This window comes from Stegastes partitus, unplaced genomic scaffold, assembly GCF_000690725.1.
Source record: "Stegastes partitus isolate 25-593 unplaced genomic scaffold, Stegastes_partitus-1.0.2 Scaffold7, whole genome shotgun sequence".
In the NCBI taxonomy this organism is placed as follows: Eukaryota; Metazoa; Chordata; class Actinopteri; family Pomacentridae; genus Stegastes; species Stegastes partitus.
This window is the reverse complement of record NW_007577738.1, coordinates 850,661-877,346: the sequence shown is the minus strand read 5'-3', so window position 1 is coordinate 877,346 and position 26,686 is coordinate 850,661. Positions and strand designations below refer to the sequence as shown.

General features: G+C 40.9%; 1 protein-coding gene across 1 annotated transcript in view; it reads right to left on the bottom strand.

Moving 5' to 3' along the window:
* The window catches only part of clybl (citrate lyase beta like), a 67,518-nt gene that overhangs the window by 19,429 nt on the left and 21,403 nt on the right, over positions 1-26,686 (bottom strand). Inside the window, exon 2 of the mRNA XM_008282167.1 lies at positions 9,340-9,553. Coding sequence (XP_008280389.1) covers positions 9,340-9,553 — 214 coding nt within the window. The remainder of the gene's footprint in view (positions 1-9,339; positions 9,554-26,686) is intronic.

Sequence of the window (26,686 nt, the reverse complement as noted above, 5' to 3'; positions counted from 1 at the left end):
AGATCTCAATCCTATCGAACACCTATAGTATGTGCTGGAAAATTAAGTTGAATTGATGGAGGCCCCACCTTGCAAATTATGGGACTTTAGGAGATCTGCTGTTAATGTCTTGTTGCCTGATACAACAGGACACATTCTGTGGTCTTGTGGAGATCATAGCTCAATGGGTCTGAGTTGTTTTGTTGGCTAAAGTAGAACCTACACAATATTAGGGAGATGGTTTTAATGTTGTGGCTGATCAGTGAACTAAGGTTTAAAGTCTGTACAAGGCAGACTCTATCCTCTGATCTTGTGTCAATTCAACATTATGGTATCCAATGTACTCCAATCAAAATAACATCAAACAATGCACAAGGACAAAGATAACTGAGGGCATCAAGGAAAATTTTAAGGTTAGAAAAAAACCTCAATGTATTTAAAATGTTACACTTAGGAGTAAACCATATGTTTTATAGATGTTGTCCTCAGTGTACATACAACTACAATTATTTTTCTACCCCAGTTCAGTCATTCTTCAGCCTTAAACATAAAAAAAAGAGAGAGTCTCAGTCTGCTCAGGATAGCTGTTGACCAGGTGCCTTTTGCTATTGTGACATATAATTATGATGAATCAGATGAACAAATATTGTACTCTTCCCTGCTCATTTATTTGCAGTTTATCTGGGTAAGTCCAGGTCCACTATAACTTAACAGTTTATTGCAGTTCAGTTACATGCATGTTAAAACAAAACTTGCAACTGCCATGATGTATCATGACTGCATATAAACTGCCATTAAAACAATAGTTAAAGTTATCTCACAATTGCTGTCTTCCTACCATAAGTTAGAGCAGGTCAAAAACAAGTGGAGTAGAATTACCTTCTGGTATACATGACATCACCAAAAATCTTGTGGTAAGCAAAAGCTTAAGTAACTTTATTTTGGCGTTTTAGTAGTGGTCGACCAATTATAAGTTAAATTAATATTTCTTTCATACTGTTACTGACTGCATTATCTCGGTTTCCGCAAGTATCTCTACAGCCTGACTGCAGTGCACTTATTTTAAACTAAAAATGTATTAATTTATTAAATGTCCACAAATAATCAAAAAACTAAACTTATCAATTTGAGTTTATGAGCAGATGTCAGTACTACTACTAGTAATGTTCTGGTAAACATATTGACGTCTGAAGGTTTTGTATTCCGCACCATATTGTGTCACTAAATAAACCATTTACACTAATTAGATTATGTAAAAATCAGAGAGTCCAGGGGGACATTTATCATCAGTGTGTAAAAAAATTCTAAATTCTCTCATACGAATGAAATTTAGAGTGTGCGTAAGTACAAAAAAATTCGTATTTATCAAACGTGCGTACGGGGGTCGTACGCACATCAGTAAGTCATCAGTGTTGATAGATCCCACTTGTTCTTAACCTCTGTGCTCGTGCACGTTGCCTTCAGAAATGCCTCCAATAAACCATATACGGCAACAGCATGCCTCTTTATAAAGCAAGTGAAGATTTATTTTTTCTCACCTGTTGTCATCATCGTGGCAAAAAGGGCGAAAAAGAGGAACTTTTATGAAACTGAAATCGAGGTACTAGTCAATGAGGTTGAAGCAAACCAGAAAATATTGTTTGGTGCATGAAATGTTGGGATAAGCAGCGAAAGAAAAAATGCTGCATGGGACATGATAACCTCCGCAGTTATTTCTGTTGTATCAGAGGAGAGATCTCTGGCAAAAATTTTTAAAAAGTGGGTTGACGTTAAGCTCAGCGCCAAAAAACGCATCATAGTCCATGAAAGAGAAATGATTGCAACTGCAGGAGGACAAATGAATACTGAACGTTCACCCAGTGGATAATCCTGATCACATACAGATGAGATGTTTTAATAACCAAACTAAGTCCAGCAAAAACATTTCCACACTCTGTAACATTCACTAGTAAGCTAGTCGTCTTCAGCAGCTCCCGCTTGGAGACGCACCTATAGAGCTGCTCTGCTCAATGAATGAGTGGTGTGTTCCTCCAGGCCACCGGATAACACCGTTTGATAGCCACAAATGTGCACCAAAAATTATTTGTACGTTGATTGAATGAAATCCTTGTCTATTTACAAAATTAAATTTGTTTAGTGATGCTGCTTTGAATGCGATGTGGGTGCCGTCTGTGGCTCTGCTTATGTTTGGGAATCCAGCGATGGCATTAAGTCCCCATTTGATTTGGGCTCGTTGATGATGGCTGTAAGGGCACTGGATGTAGGCTGGGGTCAGGGGAGTTATGGCATCCAACACTGCCGGCATAATTCTGCTCAGTGAAGGCTGGAAATGTCGCATATGTCTCCAATCTCACGCTGGAACGTGCCGGGTGTCAAACTCCCCGAATGTTTTCTATTTGTAGTTTCATTATTCTACCGCTAGATTATGTGCGTACACATGGTCAGAGTTGTTCGTATATTTACGCACATTCCTAAGTATTGGTACAAGTTGATAAATTCCATACTTTGCATAGAAATGTTCGCATACACGCTATACGCACATATCTGTGTGTAGGCACTGATGATAAATGAGGCCCCTGGCTCCTTAGCACAACTGAGAAGCCCTGAGTGCGTGAAATGTTCTGAGAACGTTCGGCTGGACTGCAGGCTGTGCTTACACCGAACAGAGAGCAGTGCAGAGAGAAGACAATTGTTTTTTTACAAAATTCACAAATCTGTTGTAACCTATGAACATGTATTGTTCTTAAAACAGTGCAAATGAAACTAAAACTGTACAATGTGGGCATAAAAAGAAGTCTTGGAAGTCATTTGTGAGGATGGAGTTCTCCTCAACTTGGAGTCATAATGAATTCATATGACCAAGGTGCTAATAAGATGGAGAATGTGTGAAAACATAATAACAAATATCCTATGAGACTTGGGCCAATGAAGAACCAGACCATGCAAAACTTTGGCTGGAGTCTGGTACAAAGTGTTGCAAATTGAATGCAGTACTATAATTAAGTCAAGACTTCTTATTGAAAATTTATTTAACTTTTTTTTTTTTTGTCATTTTTACACGTTTTCAATGTACATTTCTTCCTTAAAAAAATGAATCAACTGTTTTCATTTGTCATATTCATTAGATTTGATATGATTTGTAGAAACTAACTGCTCCTTTTTTACCATTTCCATTTTTGTTTGTGTTTGTATTTATTGCAATAATCTGCTCTTTAATTACAGTGAAATCTCAGGGTTTTGTTTTTTTATCATATTTTTGTAACGACTGTTCTTTTACTGATGCTGCTAATTCCAAGAGCCTTTCATTGCTCTATAACAATGACAATAAAGATCTAGTCTGTTCATTTTGTTATTTGAATTATTTTAGTAACAATATAGAAGATAATTTGAAATCGATTTCAAATAGCAAGCTGAATTCTGATTACCTAAATCCATTTCGACTGAGAATTAAAACTGAATCAATTTCTTGCAAAATAAGAGATATAACATTGCTTATTCTTTCCCCCTTCATGTGCCCACGTCCTCATGTGCTCAGTCGCTCTCCTCCTCCCATTCTTTCATGCTTTCCTCTCCTTGTACCCCTCTCCATCATCACACCTCCTACTGAGGTTACTCTCCAAGTGTTGGGTGCGTTGCGCAGCCCACGTAGCACGGAGCAGTGCGAGGCTGCAGCTGCCAGTGAAAACACAAGAGTGTAACAGGATAATGAGAGAGGGAGAGAGGACCTCTGTTCTCTGTCTCAGCATTTTTCGATGCCTCGCTCAGCCTCGATCCTCGGCCTCAAATCCACGTTATCTGGAGCTGCTGCACGCATGTTTCAAAAGACGGGAAACCTGAAAAACTTGAACTATAACCTGTAAAATATAACTATTTTTTAATCTAAAAATCATATACAAGATGAAAAATCTCTCCACATTCCCAAGCAACAAACACAAATCGCAGCACTGTCATCACTCCCCTATGCACCCTGACCTCCTGTTCGCCTATGCCACGCTCCCAAAGGACTCCAACTGATACCTGACACATGACACTTAAAACACACACACGTACACTGACAGACTGTAAGGTTTGGACTGGAAGGTCTCTCTCTAATCTGGCTGGGACGAGGCCTATTTTCTGGCTGAACGGCTCACATCCCGTTTTGTGAGTCTTGGCAACCTGACTGGGAGTTTCTCTCAAGTCTCTGGGGTCCTCCGAGGTGTTGAGCACACAAGTACACACATAAGCACACAAGTGTACACAGGGACGTAAATCCATGCGCACGCACATATAATGCACTCCAAATACATATGTTCAGTATTCATGATTCAACCGCTTAACGTCATTTCCCAGGAGCGCTTTCTGTCAAGAGTTTATTCATTTGAATCCACTTAAATAGGCAGCAGATCTTTCGGTGTCCTCTGGAATAACACAGTGAGCATTGAACTGAGGTCATGTATCAGTTGACAGTTGGCTGCATAATTTATGTTAAGTTGGAAAATCTCTGGTGTCAGACACAGTTCATGCATAGACCGTAGCTCATATATTGACTGACAACCAGACAAAAGGTAATAGACTGTAATAATGTCGTCCACTCTATGATACGCCATTCTTCCCTCCGCTGCTCTCACCGACAGGACAAAGATCCACCTCCGGTTCAGTGGTTAACAGTGTTACTGGGGGGTTGAATGACCAAAAACACAAATTAAATAAGGACATTTTTAAGTCAATGTGCACATTTATATAAAACAAGGTTACAGAGTCACTATTAGCAGTATGAGTTATGAATCTCAACACTACCATATGTATAAATAGGCATGATTCTATTTAAAGCACTCGGGCAAAGTTAAGAAACTGTGCAATCCTTTTGAAAAAAGCTAATATTTCTAATTACAAATATATGTAATTTACCCATTTATGTTTATTTGTTATCATGATTGTGACAGCTTCCATGTTCTGCAAATTTTCACGTTGTGGTTTGCTCTGAAGTATGTTCTATGATGTTCAGTTGCCTATCTGAGAATCTTTATGTGCAACTTGGAACACTTACGATTTCACAATATTCTAGCAACTTCTATGACAAGCAGCATATTTATCACTCTGAATACATGCAAAACGGCTTAGTAATAAAAACAGACTTGTGTCTCCGAACTACTAAAAATCAACCTCTAATTACTGCTCTAAAAATCTTTTCCTAACAAGAACCATTATGCAAAGTCACTTTACAGAACTTGCATCAATCAAACAAAGCAAAACCAAAGTCTGGTGGCATTAATCACACCCTGGTCCTCATAAAACTTTAACATCCAGGAACGACTGGGTTCTGGCTTCCACGTGGGCCCAGTAAAAGCTACTGAGATGGCTGATCAGTATCAGCAGAGGTTATGTTAAGTGGTATCTACCTTGAAATGAAGAAACAGTGAACTAACTCATTTTAAAGCACTAACAAATGGTCCTTGTTCTGAAACACACTGTAGTAAATGCAGGACACTGGTCCTCTGTTTTTACTTGACTGATGTACAGAGGGCTACCAACTGTAACAATCCGTGTATGTGCTTATGTGTTTGTGTGTGAATGCCCGCATGTGTCTACATGTACACACTTCCGCATGTGTGCACCGTGCATGTTTGTGTTCTACATGTCTTGTGTGCATTCGCAGGCGCGTGCTGGTGTGCGAGAGGTGCTCCCCGTTGTTTCGGCCGCGCCACCGTGCCATCTGGAGAGGAAATCGAGTGTGAAGTACAGTATAGTTTGGGACCAAGCTCCGTGGCAGCGGCTCAGCAGTTAGTTCATTAGTTCCAAACTTCCAGGGATTAGGAGAGAATCTCTGCGGCAGGGAGGCAGGGGGGAGTCACGGAGGATGGAGGGACCCATGTGGGGAAAAGAGAGGGAGAAAGAGAAACACCAGGAGGAATAGTGGACCAAAGGGCACTAAGAGACAGAGACGGAACATGAGGGAGAGAGAGATAAACAATCTTAACCCTGAGGACCCTGGAGAGGGGAGATGAGCGAGAGAGAGGGGGACGGCGAAAGAACAAGACGGCGAGGAAGAGAGGAGGAGAGAGGACAGGTGTAGCCGTCAGTTCCGCTCCAGGGTTTCAACCTGCCCTCCCTTTTCCTCCACCCCACTGATCATACAGATATGATGATATGTGTAAGAGTGTTAGAGCAGTCAGCCTTGTCTTCCCTCCCCTCTCTCCTCCTCCCTCCTTCTTCTCTCCCCTCTGGGTCCATGGCGACAGTTAGCAAACTCTGGGTGGCTCCTACCCTTTAGTCCCTTTCTTATCTCCCTACCTCTTAAGCAGCCATCACTACTGCCAAAATGGAGTGCAGACATTTGTGGAGTCAACGTGGCAGGCAATTAAAGCAGGCACTCCCGGATTTCAATTTTCAAGGGGAGGGGGCGGACTGACCTTCATCGCGTACCTTTTTGTCATGAACATCCTTCCCTGTTTTAAGGTGAAGGTGAAAGATAATGAAAAGAATACATTAATGAACGAATAATAGGAGGGTGGAGGTGGGCAGTAGCCCCGTTCAAGGCCTATCTATGCACACCCAGTAACCCACCTCACATTTCACCTACTCCATTGTTGCCTTCGCCAAAACAGTGGTTCAGAGTGGCATTTTAGCAAGCTTGGGACTTGCTTTGCTCCCATTAGGCATGCATTACGAGACTTTGAGACATTGTTGAGGCCTGGCATGTCTTGGCAAACCCACAGTGCAAACTGTGCGGTTGTCATGGTGAATATAATCGCACCTAGGGTATACACTGTAGAAAATGTCAGCACAAACACGCTCACATTGTAATCGCTAAATCTATCATCCATTTACAGATCAGTTGGTCCTGGAGCAGTTCTTAAATTGACTTAATGAAAGGCAGGTTAGGGGTAATACTTCTGACAAGACATTATGGGGCATGTTTACAAAGCGTCCTACAAATTACCGTCAGGGGTACAAAATAGGGCTTTTTTTTTTTCCAATTCAGCTGAGTATTTACAATGACATTAAGATGTCCTGCATCAGATTTGCACAAGACCATGAATGTATTTGGCAGATGCTTTCAACACAGTGATTTCACAACAAAAGCATCAAATCTAAAAAGTAACATAAGCTAGATGTAATCAGAATTGGAACTTTATAGCTTGACTAGACTTATGGTGAGCCCTTCAAAGTAATGAAAACGTACATATAAAAGCTGATGAACAGAGAAACAAACGGCAGGCTGTATCTTTTTTTTTTTACATTTTTTTTTTCCCTTTTGTTTTGGCACTAAATGAAGAGTTTCTCCAAAGTGATCTATTATTCTACTGGGCTTTTATTTTCAGAACTGTAACTGAAGAGCGAACAAAGTTGTCCCAACACTCTCTCATCACTTTGACGAGGCAATAGTTTTTCTCCCTTGTGTCCGATAACACTGTAAATGCTGGCTTTACACGACATCTACGCAGAGCAGGAGAAGCAGATTCAGCAGTGTCATGCATGATTTGGCAGCGCCAAGAGCCCAATAAAGAATCACATATGTATGACTGAACAAAAGAAACATCAACCATACTGTAAAAATACAATTTGGGCCGGGGTCATGTGTACAAGAGATGAAATGTGAGCCATTACCTAATATTTGTAGACAACTGTATTAATTACAAGACAAGTATATCTGTTCTGTCAGACTTGTGTGTGGTAACAACTCAAATACATTCTCATAATCTGTACAGATCTCCATTTCTTCAGTCCATATTTTGCTTCTCTCAACAGAGGCAGCTTTGAATAAATATTACATGATTATAAACATGCGATATTGTGTCAATGAGGCAATTTAGTAAATGCATTTGGACAATTTAGTGCCTAAAGAGGGCTCAGAAATCCTTCGTGAACATCCTTCTGCCTTTGTAGTAAAGATGACATTTAGAAAATGAAAACATCTGGTGAAAAGGTGAAACAATTATTATAACAAACTGATTTTAAAGCAGAAATTAATATCTAAAACAAATGTCTTAGAGGTACTGTCAAAAACCCACAAACACTAAAACCACTGTTTGGCCAAGAGGAAAAAAAAATCTTAAAAGGAAGGTATAAGTACACAACAACCCCCATGGATTTCCAATTGCCACAGTGGAGAAAGACGCCGAGAATGTGGGAAGTGAAGAAAAGGGTGCCAGTAGGGAAGGTGTATTTTGTTATTGAGTAAATAACTAATTTTTATATTACACAGCATGACCCAGCAAACACATAATGGATTACAAGGCTTTTTGCACACTGTGCTGGAAGCCAACATGTCAAAAAGTGGCTGGAATCTGTTCCAACGCCATTCTCTACTTTGTACAGTGCAGCGCTGACATAGCAAGATCAGAGAGGGACAAAGTAAATGGGAATACTAGGCAGGGAACTATTGAGGCACAACAACATTTTCCAGAATTTATTGTCGGTATTTTGGGGTGTGCGTTACTCAGAGTGCTACTAGTGCAAGACAGAGTGGGGTGACACTATTCTGCATGTTAAAGGACTGAAACTAGCCCGAAGCTGTTTTTCCCCTTCATTTCTAAAAGCATTTATGAGGCTACAGGTAGGATCTACTAGCTAATTGCTTACAGAAAAACAGCCTTTTAAATGGATAGAAAAAAATCACCATGTCATATTCTAAAATTCACTAATGTTTCCTGCAGATTCCAGAAATAATATGTTCTATGTGAATTGAGAGGAAATAAGTGAGTTGGAGCTGAGCACTTTTGTTTAAATACATGAAAGACAGAGACATTCTTCACAAGCCTTAATGGCTTCTTCAGCGCTGCATTCCTCTCCACATTTCCCCCTTTAACACATAATAAAGACAGAAGCTCTGACATCCACCAACACCATCCAGGGTCACAGTTTCAGCCTGTCAGTCACACAGGCCATCATCTTATTGTCTTTGTCTACTACAGGAACAGCCTCCAGCCATATCAATCATCTTTATTATCATGACTTAAAAACCTTTGTTAGTTAACTTTTTGCCCAGGCCCCTTCTTTATTCCGCTCTCCAATCACAATTTCATGGGCAGTTCAGCAGGGCCAATGGGGAGGTTGCGTGGGCAGGGGGAGAATGCTTTTAACCTGCTGCATCTGGTGCTTTCCCACTGCTCACCCAGTGGGACGTGGTCACCTTGTTTAAAATGACTCTGATAGGGGGCACCGCAGCCTTTATGCTATCATAATGGGGTGAAATGTGCTTGTTTTAAACATCTCACTTAGGTAGTTTTCCTTTCAGAGATTAAGACCAAGCACCTGTCTGAAGGAGGGAGACGGGATTAATCATTCACGAACCCACGGCTATGCTTGGATGTCTGTCCTACAAATTCATACAAAGCCGAATTTCATTCATACGTGTGCATCCGTGTATTTATGTACCTTTTTGCTGAGGGCTACGCCATCCTCGCAGTCCAACACGGCGCAGTCGACATCCAGCGAGGCCAGTTTCTTCAATTTTCGCTCATCATTGCCAGGGCAGTAGAGAACCGCCCTGCGGGGTACATAGTGCAGCGAGGAGCCTGCGGAGTTATGGTGATGACACCATGCTTCAGTATACAATTGCCAGACTGCAGGCTGGAGCCAACCTCTCTCTCTGTAAACACAAATATATACATACGTAAGCACATGGTGAAACATGAACACATACATGCTTTGATGTACAGAGAAAACACAACACTCAGGGGTATCATGAAGGCACCAATACACATATTTGGTGCAAATATAGCACACACAGTATCAATACAGGGCTAAAGGCAATGAATAATTAAAGGTTGTTGCTGCATTTATTATTTCTACAGTGTTGATATTACGCATGAATATCCAGAAGGAGACAGCTTTTTCCAGACTAGAGTGAAAGTCTGGAAACATTTCATTTTGGGAGTTCTGTTTTCCCCTTCAGCTGTTCATCGAAGTGAATGAGAGACGCTGACCTGTGCTTTGGCTCTCTTTGTTAAGGACAAACTCACCCAAACACTGAGCCACTCATATGCTAATGTCGCCACACTGTTGAATATCTAGGCAGGGCAGAAAGTGAATGAGCTTGAGTGTCACTGTGTTGTCTTGAGCTGAGTCATGGGGAAATTTAAGTTTGAGAAACAAAGTGTAGCTGTGTTTCCCCAAACTAAAATGACAAATTTTAATTTAGAAACTCTTATTGTAGTTCACGTATGTAATTTTGCTACTAATAGTGCGGGTACAAAACCTACTTATCTCGTCAAATGGGTGAGTATACATAAAGACAGCATGATTTTCAGATGTTATCGTGATTTGCAATGACCACGATCACTAAATGCATAATAAGCTTTACACAGTTTTGAAGTACAAATAAACTACGTGCAGTACAACACAGCTGTCAAAATGCAGTTTTAAAACAGAAATCATTGCCTGCACATTTGATTATTTTACCTCTGGACAGCACGTGTAATGGCAAAATACTGCATCTGCATGAAGAATGTCAAAGCAAGTTTCATTACGTCTCATTAAAGCTGAGTGGAAAGTTTACAGGCCCAATGAGAGGAAATGTGTTTTCATAACATCTAGGTAAAAGATTAGTGACCATACAGAAGGAAGAAGAAGTTGTCCATGTCAAGAACATTATAGGAAACACAATCTTGTTTCATCCAATGTGTTTAGACTTTTGATGTCTGATCCAGTGTGTTTAGTCTTCTAATATCTGTGGATGAGTGCACCCTGTACCCCCAGTTGTTGATTATCAAGCACGAGATTGTTATACTACCATTGCAGCGAAGGCCATGCCTGTACATGTATAAGAAAACCATGCTGCCTGCACTCATGTGTACTCTCCTGCAGACTGCTTGCACTCTGTATGACCTGTACCTTCAAAGCTTTGAATAAAACAAGACAAAGACAACTCAGACTTCTGGACCTTATGAAGATCATAGCAAAAATTTCCACAACACATGAACATTACTTTTTCATCTTAAATGTTTCTTCCAAATGTTCTGCAGCTCTTAGCCAGAATTTGTTTTAAGAGTCTGACAGGCTGTTATTAAATTTGTAAAAAAAAAATATTTTTAAGCGGCACTGATTGATCAATTTTGCTGTAGAGCAAAATAAAGACAAAATGTGCATAAAGCTGTTCCACTAAACTAACCTGAAGATGTGAAATATTCACTTGGATAATGTGGACTAAGAGACCCTTTAACATGGTCATCATCTCTTCGTGCACCCTCAATTGTGTAACACAAGCCTTAATACTGGCATGTGTACCCTTTCCCATATATGCACACATCCACACAACTGTCGCAGCTTAATTGTTTGTTCTGTCAATCTGCTTTCTGAAACAATTGGTCCTGATAAATAGCTCATTGAATAAGATCAGATATATCTAATTACAGCGGGAAACAGCTTCTCCCACAACTAACTCTCTCTGGGTATCAGAAGTCCTTTGAGGGATCTTCTTGGTAGATAGTGTCCTTCTTTGCCCGAGGAAGGCAAATGAAAGCAAGGCAGAAAGAAAGAGAAGGGATATCCCTTCTGTTAAAAGAGGGGGCTGAGTTATTCTCTTTTCTTGTCTTTTGCTCTCTAAAGGAGCTAAAGTGACTTCAGTCACCACTTAATCCTGTCAACTACGCTTCCACATGCCCTCCAGTCCAAATAAGGCCTAATCTACAGTGAGATGTTGCAGTTGTAGCAGGCAGTTAAAACCAATTCACAGTGCTTCCAGCCTTTTAGCGCTTCCAGGTTTTTTTTTTGACAAAAGGACTTAGAGAGAAAATATGAAAGTTTGGAGGGAAAACAATTGCCAACCCCACGCAAATTGTTGGCCACTTAAAACAGGCAGAGCTCACAGCAGTTTTAGGGACTAAAAGCTACAGGGTCAAAATGGATGTGGAAAAAAATAAAACACAAAAACTAGGAAGGAAAATACCGGGTAAAAGAATGGAGGCGGAAGTGCAGAGTGCTACGGTGCAGGGGGTGAAATCAGCCTATTCTGAGCATACTGCTCTGGGGGAATTGTAAAACTCATAAAGTGCCCTCTTAAAAGGCAAATATATTACTATTTAAGTACAAAAAAGATGATGACTGTAATTTAAGCATAGACCCCATTATGAAGGGGGGAAACTGTGAATGAGGAGATGGCGTGGAGGTGCTTTGATGTTGGCTAGAGACAATACAGAAGCAGAGGTCAACAACTGAGACCAAAATCAGCATTTCTCCTCTACCATTCTACCACTTTCTGCTCTTTAATAGCCCCAAGGAAGTCTCATTTTACAGTAAAACTGGTACCTGAAGGGCAAAAAAAACCCAGATGAGGCACCTAAGCTGGTTGCATTTTTTTTTTAATGTCCTTGCATGGAAATAACGAAGGGGAAATTGTTCAATAAAACATTCCCTGTTCAACTTGGGGAAAAAAAAAAGAAAAGAGGACATACACTGGCAGTCTAAGAGGAAGTAAAACGTGTTCCTGGGCCCCATACATTATAAATGTAAGATAGAAAAAGAGTGTAAATTTAATGTTCCCTTGTGATATTTTCTGTTTAAAGAGTCAAATGTCTTTATTGGCTATAGAAGAAGATGTAGTTTGGCTTTACGTAGGACGCTCTAGGACAGCTATGACAAAGCTGTGGCTCCTAATTCTACAATTGTGAAATTATCTATTAAAAAACTGACAGAAAACTTAGTACAAGCGTGTTGCCATTCCTTAGAAAGATGATCTTGCCTTCGTGATGCAGGATTGCTCTGATAAAACGTAAACGAAAGTTGAAGTTAAGGGTCTTTCGAGTAAGGCTGCAACTAATGTTTTTTTCACCATCAATCAAGCTTTAAAAATATTTATATATATTTTTTTGTCAGTTTGTATATTGTAGTAACTCTGCCCAATTTTTCACTTTCTGTCCTTTTCTGCCTCCTTCACGCACAGTCTTTACTCAGCTGTAGACTATTCTTCTCATGCAAATTTTAAAAAGTCACTCCAGTGCAATTAATTTTCCCCTTTCAACCCAAAATGGTAATTAAATGATTACTCCATTCTCACATTTAAAAAAGCAAAAAACCTCAAAATCCCTTTCCTGTCTAAGTTAGTAGGACTGTATAGACAAAAAAAAAACTTAAGTAATAAAAACAAAATGTGTACTTAATTTGATTAGCTTGGTGCTGTTTTAGCATTAGGGTTTGACAAATAATGGATAAAACAGTGAACAAAGTGGTTATTCTGAAACATCGGTTTACTCATAAAAACTTAAAGGAGACGCAGGTATGGTCAGGAACCCATAAACATCATACATTTGAACAGAACTCTACAGAACATGCAGTTTAAAGATTTCTTTTTATAATAATACCACATCTGGTGAACATTTTCCCATTATTAGATCAATATATGCTTGCGTTCTATATATTTAAACAGTCCCCAAAGTGCCATATGCACCTATGTTAGGTTTTTTTTTTTCCCCTCCCTTTCTGTTTTTTACATGAAGGGTTACGATAACACAGGGCTGTGCGGCCATGTAGCAGCTGTAAAGTGGTTGGACCTGACCACAGTGACTATGTTTACTGGTCTGAGATCAGAGGTAACTGTGTGTTAGTGGGGTTATATGGTGCTGGATGGGACTGGTTCCTATTAGTAGAGAGGCCGCAGCAGACCCAGCCCTAGTGGCACTGAAAGAGGGGGGAGGATGGGGGAGACAGAATGAGGCGAGAGGGTGGTGAGCTCTGTGTTTGACTAGACATGGGTTTTTCTACGCCAGCAGTACAGCATGTCATATTTGGACCGGCTATCAAACAATTATAAACAGCCAAGAAACATTGGTCTTAAAAAGTTTCAAGCTTATTTTCCTCGACACGGCAGTTCTCCACGGCGGCTGAGCAGTATTTTATATGCAGATTTGTGTCTGTCTTCTTCCAAACACCAGACAGTGTCTTGGACAAAGCAGTTCACAGGTACAGAGCTACCAACTGATCTTCAATCCCACAGAATAGCCTCTGATGATCTGACACTCCCCGTCAGCGTCTCTGTACCGTCTAACTACAATAAATCCACCTTGAACCACATATCCTTGAACTACACATCTTATCTTCAGCACTTTCGGGCAACTATGTGACTAATGTACATGTTCACCGTATTCATCTCCTTATCTCTGAAATCCCTTGTTATTTAATCCAGACAGGTGCACCAATATGTCTCTCAAGGTAACAGGTAATAGCGTGTCACTAAGAAATGTCAAACTATGTAAGGATCCCATGCTTCTATGTAGCCGTTTCGTCTCGTGTGCGTTTTAGATTTTGCTTTTGGCATTTGGGGGTTCAGAGGGCATGTAAAAGTTCACACCAGAGCTATTCATTTATTTCTCGGAGGTCATAATTTGCCATCAGTTTTGGCTATCAGTGGTGATATGATGGGGACCTCCAAATGCCTGATACAAGATCAGCTGTAAGAATGATCAAAGTCAGTCAGAAGCAAAGAAGAAAGTTGAGGAAGCTTAGCAAGGTTGGGGTTAAACCAGAAGTCAGGGTTTGCACTAGAAACTGCTGTTTCTTTTTTCAATTTTTAAGCATTTTAACCATTTAAAGCAGCCACGGTCATTTCTGAAAAGTAATTGTTTTAATTGTAACCACAATGATAAAAGGTCCTCTCACTTTTAAAAGCATAGCATGATGTTCTAAAATCTTAACTATTAACACCAAATATCTGCCATTGCAGAGAGCAGATACAAAACAATGCGTTTTCTTGCCTAACTCTAAAGAACCTGTTGGATATTTTGCACGGTTAAATTAATGTGGTGCAATCTTTTAACACTATGATTCATCCATTTAGTTTTAGAAAATGTCTTGAAGTGTAATATTTACAAGTTTCAGTGCTTCAATGTGTAAAGGTCTGTTTTTATTGGGTATAAAACTAAATAATGAACACCAATCAATCATGAAATCAACTACTATTGTAGAGCTTTGTGTGAAGCAGAATTATGCCAAAAGTCAAGGATGTGTGCACAGTATTTCTAAGCTACATTACCACAGAAAAACAGGCATGTTTAATAGTCTCCCTGAGGAGAAAAGGCTTTGCAACACATGAGATTAGTGATTTATTTATTGTAAGATCAAAAATGTGTGCTGTGAGGAACCCTTTTTTGTGGTTGACTCCGTTTGTCAGGATAATCTTGTTTTTAATGTTTTGTCAGGCATTATGTTCTTGCCAGTCAAACGTTTCACAAGTGTAACTTGATAAATACTCAGTATCACAAACCTGTTCCAGAACACCACTGATTGTGGTCCAGCAGTCAATGCTGTATTATGGATAGTGTGTAGTAATTGCTTCATTACCATGACAGGATGATCACTATTTCTTGTAACTCCACTGGCCTCCACATGGCAGAATAATAGCCTAATTCAGGTGGTAATATTCATCCTACCACATGAATTACAGCAGATAACAAGAGGCCCACTCCAAAACAGACCCCGATGTCAACCTCCCTCTCAATATGTAGATTTCCACAATTATCTCCAGCATGGTGGGCCAGACAGAAGCTGTGTCTAAAATGCACAAAATTAAAGATTTGTGTTTCTACCCCACAATAATCAGCTACTTCTTAATATGCAAACTACATTCTGAGGTCTGTGGTGCTTAAGATTCCAGATTAAATTTGGCGAGAATAAAGATGAATAAAGAGTAGGGATGAAATCGATGTTGCTGAAGCATCAACAAGCCCTCCATCTGCAGAAAGCTGTCTGCGGGTGGGAAATAAAATGGTCAAAAAGTCATCAATATTTACCTAGCTTCATGTCCACCTGCCTGTCTGACACTTTTTTGTTTTTCAGAATGAAAAAGAGAGCTGAGGCACTCCCCCGTACATGGTCCTCTTCCCAGCATGATGCTGTATGTGTATGCTTTTTTTATTTATTTTTTTTTCACACTGCCTCAGGACTGAGGACACAACTGGATGGCAGAGAAATGTTGAAAAATTAACCAGAGACACCCAAGACAGGGAGAGGAAAGAATCAAACACTTTTCTTTTACTTTTCTGCCCCCTGCTTCCTTTGCTTGCCCTCCAGCAAGTTGGAGCTCAGGATGAGCAATCCGTTCCCCTCCAGATTAGATCAGCTGGGGGCTGCAGAGTTTACTGGGGGCTAGCCTCTCTTTTACCAAGAGGAGGAGGATAGACAATAGCATACTAGACATGCTAACATTTGGTTGATGATGTTTGCATTGACTGTACCGTGTCACCGAACAAATAAACGATATAAAGAATTTGCTCTGCCTAGTTAGGAGAGCCACACCCCTCAACATATGCTGTTCATGTGTTCAATTAACATCATAAAAACACAATACCCTGCTCCTACATGCAGAACACACCACGGTTAACCCTCCTTTAAACCAAGTCTTCAGACATTTACTAACATTAGCTCTTCGTGGTTGCAGCATAGATTGTAGAACCTGTTTTTTTTTTTTTTTAAATCTTACTACCTCTGATTATATTGTAACTGCTCTACATCTTTCTCATCTTGCTATAAAAAGCTAATTCCAGTGCCAATGTCCCTCACCATCAACAAAACCCTTTGCTCATCCTCCCATCCATGTCTTCTCCCCTTTCCAGTCTCATTAGTTTGGGTTTTATGCCTTAATCTACACAATGAGGACGAAGTCATGGCAGTTATCTTCAGCAGCCAATGTCTGTCTACCTGTAATCCTTCTCAAAGTCCCCGGCTTTCTTCCAGCTCACAAATCTGCACACAATGCTTTTATGCAAGGCCTCTGCCGTAATGCTCAGAGACGACAGCAGCCTTTTTTCTTCTCTTTTTTTCAGCCCTCATCCCTCCACATAAAACTAGTTGAATCCACCTCCTCCTTAACAGAACGGAGACATCTTAATCTGGGTCTCAGGACAGGGAAAAGTCAGATTGCAAAGGACGTTAAGTGCTAAAATTTGCAAGTTTCAAGTTGATTTTGACTGTTAGAAGGCACTCCACGTGCCTCTTTTTCTCATAAACATTCATAAACAACTCCATAAATCCATTCAAGTCAGTATTGATCATTGTGTTTCTCATGCTGTATGTACAGTATAAATTAGATTAATCTGTGATAAAAGACAAATGACACAATGGAACATTAAACATGGCCAGAATAATGCACTTTAGATGACAGCTAGAAAAAAATCTATGAATTTATCATTAAAAGTTAATTGAGAGGGGAGCTTAAAAAGGTCAAACAAGTCGCTCCATTCGAGGAGGGCATAAGGGGGTTAGCTTTTAACTTAGCATTTTTATTGACTCTGGCAAAACAAAATGAGCGGGCTCTGTAGGATTGTGCACTCTGCATTGGCCATTCAGGCCTTCAGAGCCCCATTGTAGTACTTTGAAGAGAATGAAAGGAAACCCCACTGGTGGAAATGCAGTGGAACAGCCCCACAACAGGCCACAACTGTTCCCTTATGCATGAAAGGCAGGGACATAAAAGACAAGATGGACTTCTGAGGTAGGGCCAAAAACAAAGGCAACAAAAGTGCTGATCACGAGGGGATGACACGACTCGTCTCGGCAGAAGGAGCAGGGAGAAAAGGGGCAGGGGACAATAGCACTCCCAGCCAAATGACATGTTGAAGAATTGAAAAATCCACACAAGAAGTGTCTTCTCAATTCACTAAACCCACAAGAGCTGGGTGACTGTCGGCTGGACCCTGGTCAAACTGAGAGGGGGTGGGCTAAAACAGCCCACAGCTTTTCTCTCTCTAACTTTCTTTCCCAAATCTTTCCCCGTTTTGGCAAACAACTTGGCAAGGGCAGAGACAGACTGGGGTGATGGCTTTAGTCTGCACACACCAAACCGAAACCAAACCAAACCTAATCAAAGCATGGTGGGTTCCGCTCCCGCAGCTTCCGTTTTGATCTGTTGGCTGTCTGTGTGTCTGATCTGTTTCTGTTTGTGCCCTAAACACAATTATGCTACTGCCTAACCTCCATGGAAACCGTCAGACGAACAAAAACATGTTTGCTCTCATTCAAAAAGCATCCTTTTTTTTTTAGTAGCAGAGTGTAATAGCTGCTGATATTTGAGCCAATGTTTCATAAGTCATACTAAATAATGCTTCGTTAATAAGAACGCTTCCTGCCGATTTTGACCCTGATAGTTTCGAGGCTGGGAGCAACTGGGGTTTTGTTCAGATTCCCAAAGCAGAAACTAAATACAGTTTTCAACATGACGAAGCACACTGCATCCATGTGCAAGTGTCTGCGTCTTTGCTTAAGTGACTCAACACCTTAGATCGATCGCCTAGCTCAATGTGATGATGATGATTAGCGTGCAATGATCAGCTTGCTTGTACTAATAAATCATTTCTTATATACATACATATTCAAATGTAATGAATTCCATATTGAGGTAAATGTATTTTCTTGTGACCCTCCTTTTATATCTAAATCAAGGACTAGGACTTTGTTGAGCCAAACTCTTAACAGTGCACTCCACAGGTGAAGGCCCTCCTCCACGATAGCCTGAGGCCTATCCCACAATTCTTCACACATACCCATGGGCCCTTTCACTGGCCATCACCCTGTCTGATTAATGGATCGATGTGGTAATTGATTAGTGAAGAGGAGGTGGGAATAGTAACATAGGTCAAACGTCAATAATGTCCCCCAGACAAAAGGTGGAAGACGTAAAATGTACCAGTGATAGCCTGCAGCCAGACCTCTACCCATCAAAGCCCTGGCAGGACTAACATAAAGGCCCCAGCACATTCTCCAGCCTGCCCTGCCCTCCCTCCTCACAGCTCCTTTTCTCTTGGTAATGCTGTCTGTTAAAGTGGCAGGAACCATTCTGGGAGCTGCTTGTCAGCTCACCTTCATAAAACAAGCCGTAAAGCAGCAAATAACAGGCTTATATGGCTTCATTATGCTGCCTATGTAGGATCACAGCCCTGGGCTGAGGGGTGAGGGGTTTGTACTGGTAGTGGAGAGGCGGAGAGAATGTTGGCAGGACAGCATGGTTCTCGTGGAGATTTGTTGTCCCATCGGCTGTCACCATGTCCATGTTTGCTCAGGAGAGGGGACCACTTGACCCCCTTCAACCCTGTATTACCAGAAATCCCAAGTAGGACAGACAAAGAGGTATGACTCAATTTGGAAATGCTGTGACAGCTCAGTCTAATGACACTTCTTTGACTTCATCCGGACACCAAATTAAAAAGATTCTAATTTGAACCACTAACAAACATTATCCACAACCAAGCACAAACCACGATGGTGTGTGTGAACAGCTAAACACTGGAGATAAGGGGAACAGGGCCAGATGGAGCATGCATCTGCGACTGTAAACCTTTGGCCGCAGCAGGGCAGGACATGAGAGAAACTCTCATTTATTTAATGCAAATATCTTCAGGGTGTTTCACAACCTGACAGTGGGGCAGCAGTATGGTCAATATCTCAGGTTGTGTCTCCAGAGCGTTTCCACTGTCTTTTTTTTTGTTTTTTTGTAAAGAGTCAGACATGGGTGCCCAGCAAAGAAGTCTGAATCAGAAGGGAGCAGCAGAACCCAGTGTCTATTCTTCTAACACAGCTCAGTGTTCCTCCACTGACCTGCTTCAAATGGAAGTTCAGCTTTTTACCAGGATAACAGCTTAAATCCTATGTTCAAAGAGCAACATTTAACATAAAGAATCATGTACATACATGACGTGTAATGCGGCTCTGTTAGGTTCAAAGCGCCGAGAACAACTATAAATAGTCTGCTGATATTTGCAAGTCAAATATGCAGCATAGACGGCTTGTGAAACATCTGGTAGGCAAGCTTACGCTACATTCACCAAAGTAACTTTCCCTTTATGTGCTTATCTGTCATCTGTCCAGTCCCAGTCGTGTTGAGATCAGTTACTCATCTCTTTAGCAAGGCTGTAAGGCACCGCTACAAGCAGCATCTCTGTGATCACTGTATGGTTAATTGTCACCTCCATCAACATTAGCACTCTCTAACATGCTAACCAGAGGGGGAAAAGGGTGGGGATCTGACTGCACACTCTATTCTGAGGCTGACACTTGTTCTCTGAGGGGCGGTTTTTGGTGTCAGGATTACAGTTCATGGGAGAAAAGAGGCGGAGGAGAGGTGGGAAGCTTTCTCCACAACTCATGTCACTGGGTCTGTATCGTTTCAGCGGAGGGAAGAAGAAAGAGACAGAGATCCGGGGAGGATTGATTGGCGCCTACTTTTAAGCAGCCAATGGCAAACTGAATACACCAGCATGCATGAGACCGTCTTCCCTTGACTCTTTCTCATGGGTCAGCTAATCCATCCCACCGCTCATGATACAGACGGTGACCATATAGTCACATGATCACACACACATGACCTCAACAGGCCTAGTTGGACACAAACGCCACAACACAAAACACACACATAAGGTTGGAAAGGGTTCAGTGTAAAGACAGTGACGCACGCCCACACACTATATCTGTTACACACATTTGGCGCAAGGCCAGAAGGATTCAAATGTGTCGCCACCGAACCATATGGACACACATATCTGAGCCTAATCTAACAAACACTGCAGCACACAGACACATATTCTACCCTGCACACGGACACACATATCCGGACTGCTAAACAGCATTGCCATCTTGAGCCCCCTGGATCACTTTGGCCATCTGACACTGTGGAGCATGAATGCATTAAGACTGGCAAGGTGGCTGCACTTTCCATCTCAGCTAGCACTGTTACATAACCCTCCATGATATGAATGCATTAGCAGCATTATTTCTGCAGGTGAGAACACTTCTCAGTGCTCACAAATGATACCGGCTCGAATTTACATAATAGATGATGTTGCTGCAAGATGTCAAACAAACAGTCGCGCAGAGGTAAAACAACTGCTGATACAGCTTCACAGCTTACAAGTAAAGGAGTACAAACAGAACGCGACAAAAATAAAAAGGCTTTCCCTTTAACACTGAATAAACTCACACGATTCAAATTTGGAGCAGAAGAGACGATGCTCCGTTGGCTCTACAGGTGTCAGTGGAATTTGTGGTAGGAAAAAATTAATGGAAGGGGGTTAATCGGTTTGTAACGGAAAAAAAGAAAGCACAGACGCAGACAGGCATGGCTGCATGGGCCATCTTAAATAAATGTTGTTATTACATCTACTCAATGCGACAGTCTGCGCCAGGATGTGCCAGGGCGAGCCCTGGACGAGGATATGACTGGGACAGTAGATCAGAAGGTAGATCAGATTATTCGGATATTTGGCCTGCGATGTGATACATACTGCGTCTAGTCCCTTGCCCCCACCCACTCACCCACCCGGGCTCAGACACAAACACGCCCCCATACCCCTCCTCGGACCTCAGAAAAAAAGTCCGACAGATGGGTGTACTGGAAAGATCCACTCAGGAGACCAAAACATACTAAGGCGCTGTCTGTCTGACGTTTGGATTTGAAGGGAAACTATAACCACAGAAAAACAGGACGGAGAAAAAAGGGACATCTGTGGCATTTGACTTATTTTTCTCTCTTGTGGGGCATGATGTGTTATGAGTGAGCATCGAGGCTTTTGGATCATATTCCATTTAATTAACTGGGATATGATCCTCACCCCCCCCACCCCCCCAACAACATTCACACCCTAGCGCCAAGCTCCTTACAGCTTCCCTGTAAGTTGCCTGTGCCCCCAAGTGGTTGTATACGATAACTGCATCTGCTCTACAACTACATCAGTTTGAAACATGCAAATTAAATTGTTTCAGCAGCCAAGACTGTTGGAAACTCACTTAAAAATGCACCTTCCCTTAAAACTAAAGCCCACTTACAGTGACCTATAAAATGACCACAAATGAGGAGGGGCGTTTAGATGGGGCACGACTGAAACATCTTTACATAATTGAAGTATTAAGAAAAAAATAAATCTGCAATCAGGGCTGAAGGGAGCTTTCTGACAACAGCGTGAGCATTACTTTTCCTTCATGCTCAAATGCTTGAGCTCAACACTGCCTCGTCACAATGTGAGTGTGAATGGAGGTGCTCTCGAATGCATGAAATCTGACTCAAACTGTCAATTTTAATGAGTCACAAGATGGCAATTGACATGTGACTGGGCTATTAACATAACACTACTATTACTACCAAAACAATCAAAACATTAGTCGACTTTTTACGACCACAATGTCACGTTTTTTCCTTCTTTTTTTTTTTGATAAATATGGATAAATCACCAATCCCGAGCGTCAGCACTGAATGGTCAGACTTTTAAAGGAGGAATTTTAAGTAATAAAGCTGATGCTCCCCATAGTGTTGTAATGACAGACGCTTCATTCTTTTAACCAACAGGGATGCCTTTTGCCCTCGACTTCTGCCCAGCCCCAAGCCTTTAATTAAGACTGGCTTAGGCCTGATTGATCCTGACACACCAGGAAGTTTCTTGAAAATCTGACTGCCAAAACCATGGAAGTATTATATAGGCCACAACCCCCCATAGCAACCCATAGCCCCTCCCCACACTCCACATAAAAAGGACTGTAAGCTGAAAGCCCCTAAAGTCGATCTATGGGACTCTGTATTAATAAGGCATGCCTTTACATTTTGCATTAACCCCAAAAACTACATGCAGATTTCTTTTGGTCTAAATTAATTTTTAGATTTTTTGGGGCAATTATTATACACACTTTAAGAAATAAAGACTATAAAGGGAGCGTTAATCCCTTTTTTTGTGCATATAATGTTTGCACTGTATGTCTGCACATTGTCTACACCACAAAATAGCCCCACAACAGTTTTTAAATAATCTCATGTCAAGTAAGTCGCATCTAAATGTAATCCTCATCATAGATTTTGCGCAGCTATGTGAAATCCAGCAGTTTCTTCCCCAACAGCAGACCTACACACCACCACATCATTAAATCAACAACACATTTCCTGTAGCAAAAGCTGTGATGCAAATAGGAAACTGGGATTGTGAGATTGTCAGAGCACCGTGTTCTGCGGGTGTTGTGCACCACATGGAGAGAATTCTTGTAGCAGCTTTCACCGCAACACAGCCACTGATGAGTCAGAGAGCCCCATGAAAGTGCAGGAGCTCCACGAACGCTGCCTTCGTTTCAAGTGTTCAAGTGTTTCCCCAAACACAAATCATTGGATGGCATTAATGTTACAAAAAGTCGCTATATGCAGGATAAAAACTAACATGTGTAGCGAGACTTCATGTTTTATTAGTAAATAGTTTTTAGTTCACTGACAAAAGTAAATAAGGTTAAAAAAAATATTCTTTAATGGACCATAACGTAAAAACTAGTGTAATATCCCTATTACATCTAGAGTCTGCTAGGCTGCTGCTGTTTCTACTCCGAGTTTTGATTTGTTTCATAAAAATCGAGTTCAGACTGGTTAGCACCGCCTCCAGAAAACAGCCATATGTTCACACTCTAAAGTCTGACATGACAAAACCTCTGGCCTTCTGCCGCTGACTCGGCTTTTATGCTGCTGAACTAACTGCCAGCTGTAGACAAGCATCTACAGCCTTTGTGTTACAAACTCACTGGAGAAGTGTGTGACAAAGCTTTTTTTTTTTTTTAGAAGCAGTGCAGGTGGTGACTGACTGCTCCCTTCGTACCGCAGCTGCACGTGCTCGCTGCTGAGACTATTCAGTGCTACAAACTCATGCAAACCCATAAATTTGATATGACTGATGCTGACCACCTCTCATCGCTGCACTCATCTTCCTGTACATGCCAAGCTGAAGCTTGTAAGCCGAGGACAACCAAACAGAACGCTGGGGAGCTTCAGAGCTGATCAGATTTGTTCATGTACCAGACAGTAGACTCAGTGCTTGTTAGCTTGTTAGTCTGTGGATTTTACTCCCAATTCCTGCTGTCTGCACAACTTTTAGTCCTTGCTGTTAGTGGTAATAATTGCTCTGCATTTTTAATTAAAAACACTTTTATTGTTTCCCAGTAATTTTCTATTACCATTATAGCTATAATACAATTAACCGGATATGGTGGAAATTAATTTATTCAGTGGATAAGTACACACATGCATACACCATCGCAGTAATTTAGGAACATTAAAACATACATTTAGCAGCTTTATGTAGCCCATAGCTTCATGTTTCAGGAGAATAATAAAGCATACTCTTTAACTCATACTCACTTCTGGTATATCTTGGTAGCATAACATGCACACTGTGGCCTAAAAGGTGTGCATTGCTCAAAATACTATATTTAGAGCTATCGTAATGGCATATATGCTGTGGGGAAAAACATCCCAGCAGTACTCAAGGTGTCCTCCTAACTACTACAAAGACGCTTGAACACGTATAGTGCATTACTATTCACAGTAATAAAGTCTCATCAACTTGTCATAACAGAATCCTGTATAATTCTGAAATCTTCTTTAAAATGTGTTTATTAGCTTGAAAAATCTAGTATTTAATTCAAGCTGCTGGACTGTGTTAGAGGAATTGGACAGCTGTTCAAGTTGTTAGACAAAGTAACTCATATCTAATGCTTCACCAACAGCTCATCTATAGAAAATCAAGTTATGTTTAGATCTTAAGCATTTCCCTCATTTATTACTGGACATGCCAAATGAGTTTTGTGCAATTTCTCAGCATTTTGAGATCAATCAGTATTATATTTTAAAGCACACATTCCCAATCACCAACACTTTTATTTTGGAACAAGCAACTGAATTGCATACACTTCCATGTAATAGTTCAGGACAAACGCTGACAATTCTTAGTCTAATGGGGAACTAAGGGTTTCATGTTGTCATACATGCTGTAACGGTTGACGTAGCAAACCTAATGACAGTGTGTTAGTAGATGAAACATTCAGAAACATAAACACAGTCCCAGCCACAATGTGGAAAGTGACAGGGAAAGAGCAAGACCCTACCTTGGCCTATTTCTCCATTAGGGTGTGGTGTGGGTGGGGGTGGGCATTAACCAGTGCCCCTTCCTTCCCTTACTGGGAGGATCATGGAAACTAAACTCAGAGCCACATTTTGTATTTGTTTGGCACCAACCCATTTCAGGAACTGACAAAAATCATTTGTTTAAGGCACTCTAGCTCCCCTGAAAATCAAGACATTTTATTGTAGAGAAGGTGTTTGTTCTTTCTCAGGAGTGAACTGTTAGCATAGATGTTACAGAAGTTACACAAAAGTGTTCCTTTTACACTAAAAACCTGAGATGTTGAGCTTAGGTTCAACCAAAGGCTGGCTGAAGTAAATACAGTGTTGATACCATTTATATAAGATCGAAAAGATTTAAGAGGAACCAATGCGTGCAGTGTTACTATTCACTGGATATCAAGGAAAACTGTGTAACTTTTTTTTAGAGTTAATTTGACAGGTGTATTATTGGGTGAAGAGGGTAGAGCTATTTGTTAATACCTACTGGAATGTTGAAAGTATAACGTCTTACCGGGTCACACTTTTAAGACCCTTTATAATAACGCTACAGCAGGCCCTCATAACTAACCAAATACAGGCTTTCTGAGGCTGTAAGTGTGAAGTGGGTGTTAAGTAGAATATATTTTCTTTTTTTAATCCAGTAAAACATTTGAAAAGATCACTTACAATTACTCCACACTTGAACAGATAAAGCCTGAATGTTGCTCTACACAGTTTTGGTAGAGCAAAGGGGCATGATCACGAGATTATTCAGGTACAACAGTAACACAACAGTCAACCTGCGGTTACCATCAATGTATTGGAAGTTGTTGTGACTTGATGTCTCCAGCTACAAATTCTGATCTCCTTTATCAAAATGTAAAATATGTAAGTCTTGTAAAGCTAATACATATTTCATAAAGTCTAAGACAGAATTATCTACTAAGGTGCACAGCATCATCAATTGCTTCATTTGCCACCAAAAATAAAAAATCTACACTGTAACACCACAAAATGTTAGTGCTTTTTAATCTGGGCCTAATTATTCTCATAAATGTGACCCTTTCAGACTAATGGGTCATATTAACCATGCACTTTGCCACCTCAGTTGTGGAGATCAAGGAGAAGCAACTCTGGCACGCATATTTGGGATGAGGACCACCAAGCTTCCACATAAACTTACATTTTACAAAAAAAAACTGAACTAAACTTCAAACAACTGTCTCCAAATCCAAATAAAAGTAACCACATGGAAACGTTATCATTAACATCATGAACATAATGTTCTTCTGGGAAACCTTGGGCCCTTGCATTTGTGTGAATATTACTTGTAGAACATGCCTTATCCACGAAGGTGCCCCCCCCACAACCCACAACCCACAACCCACAGGACCCAAAGGATCCAACATCCCATGTACATGATCGAACACGACAGAGTTGTTTTGGTGGCATGAAGGGAATCTACATAATATTAGGCAGGTGGTGTTAATGTTGTGGCTGATTGGTGTATTTACAAGGCAACAACCAGCTAAACAGCTTGCTAATTTTCTTTTTAATGATGCCAGAACACATGAAAATCCTTACCAAAAGGGGGTCCAGACACGTCCTGTGTAAGTCTAGTGCAACAATGATACTGTGAAAGCACAGTTGAAGATGCAGAGTTTGAGTGTATTAGTGCCACTCTTTCAACGTGGTCTGTATGAAAGAATAGGTCTTTCATACCATATAACAAGTTGACCTGAGTATCGTCACCGACATTGTTGTCAGTAATGATTCCTGAACACAACAGCAACGTGATGTTGAGGTCGAAAGCCTGGAGTACAGTCAAACTGGTCCCCTGCTGGGATCCAGATAGTGATAGCAGGCATCAGGTACAGGAAGTCATTAAGAAGATTCCAT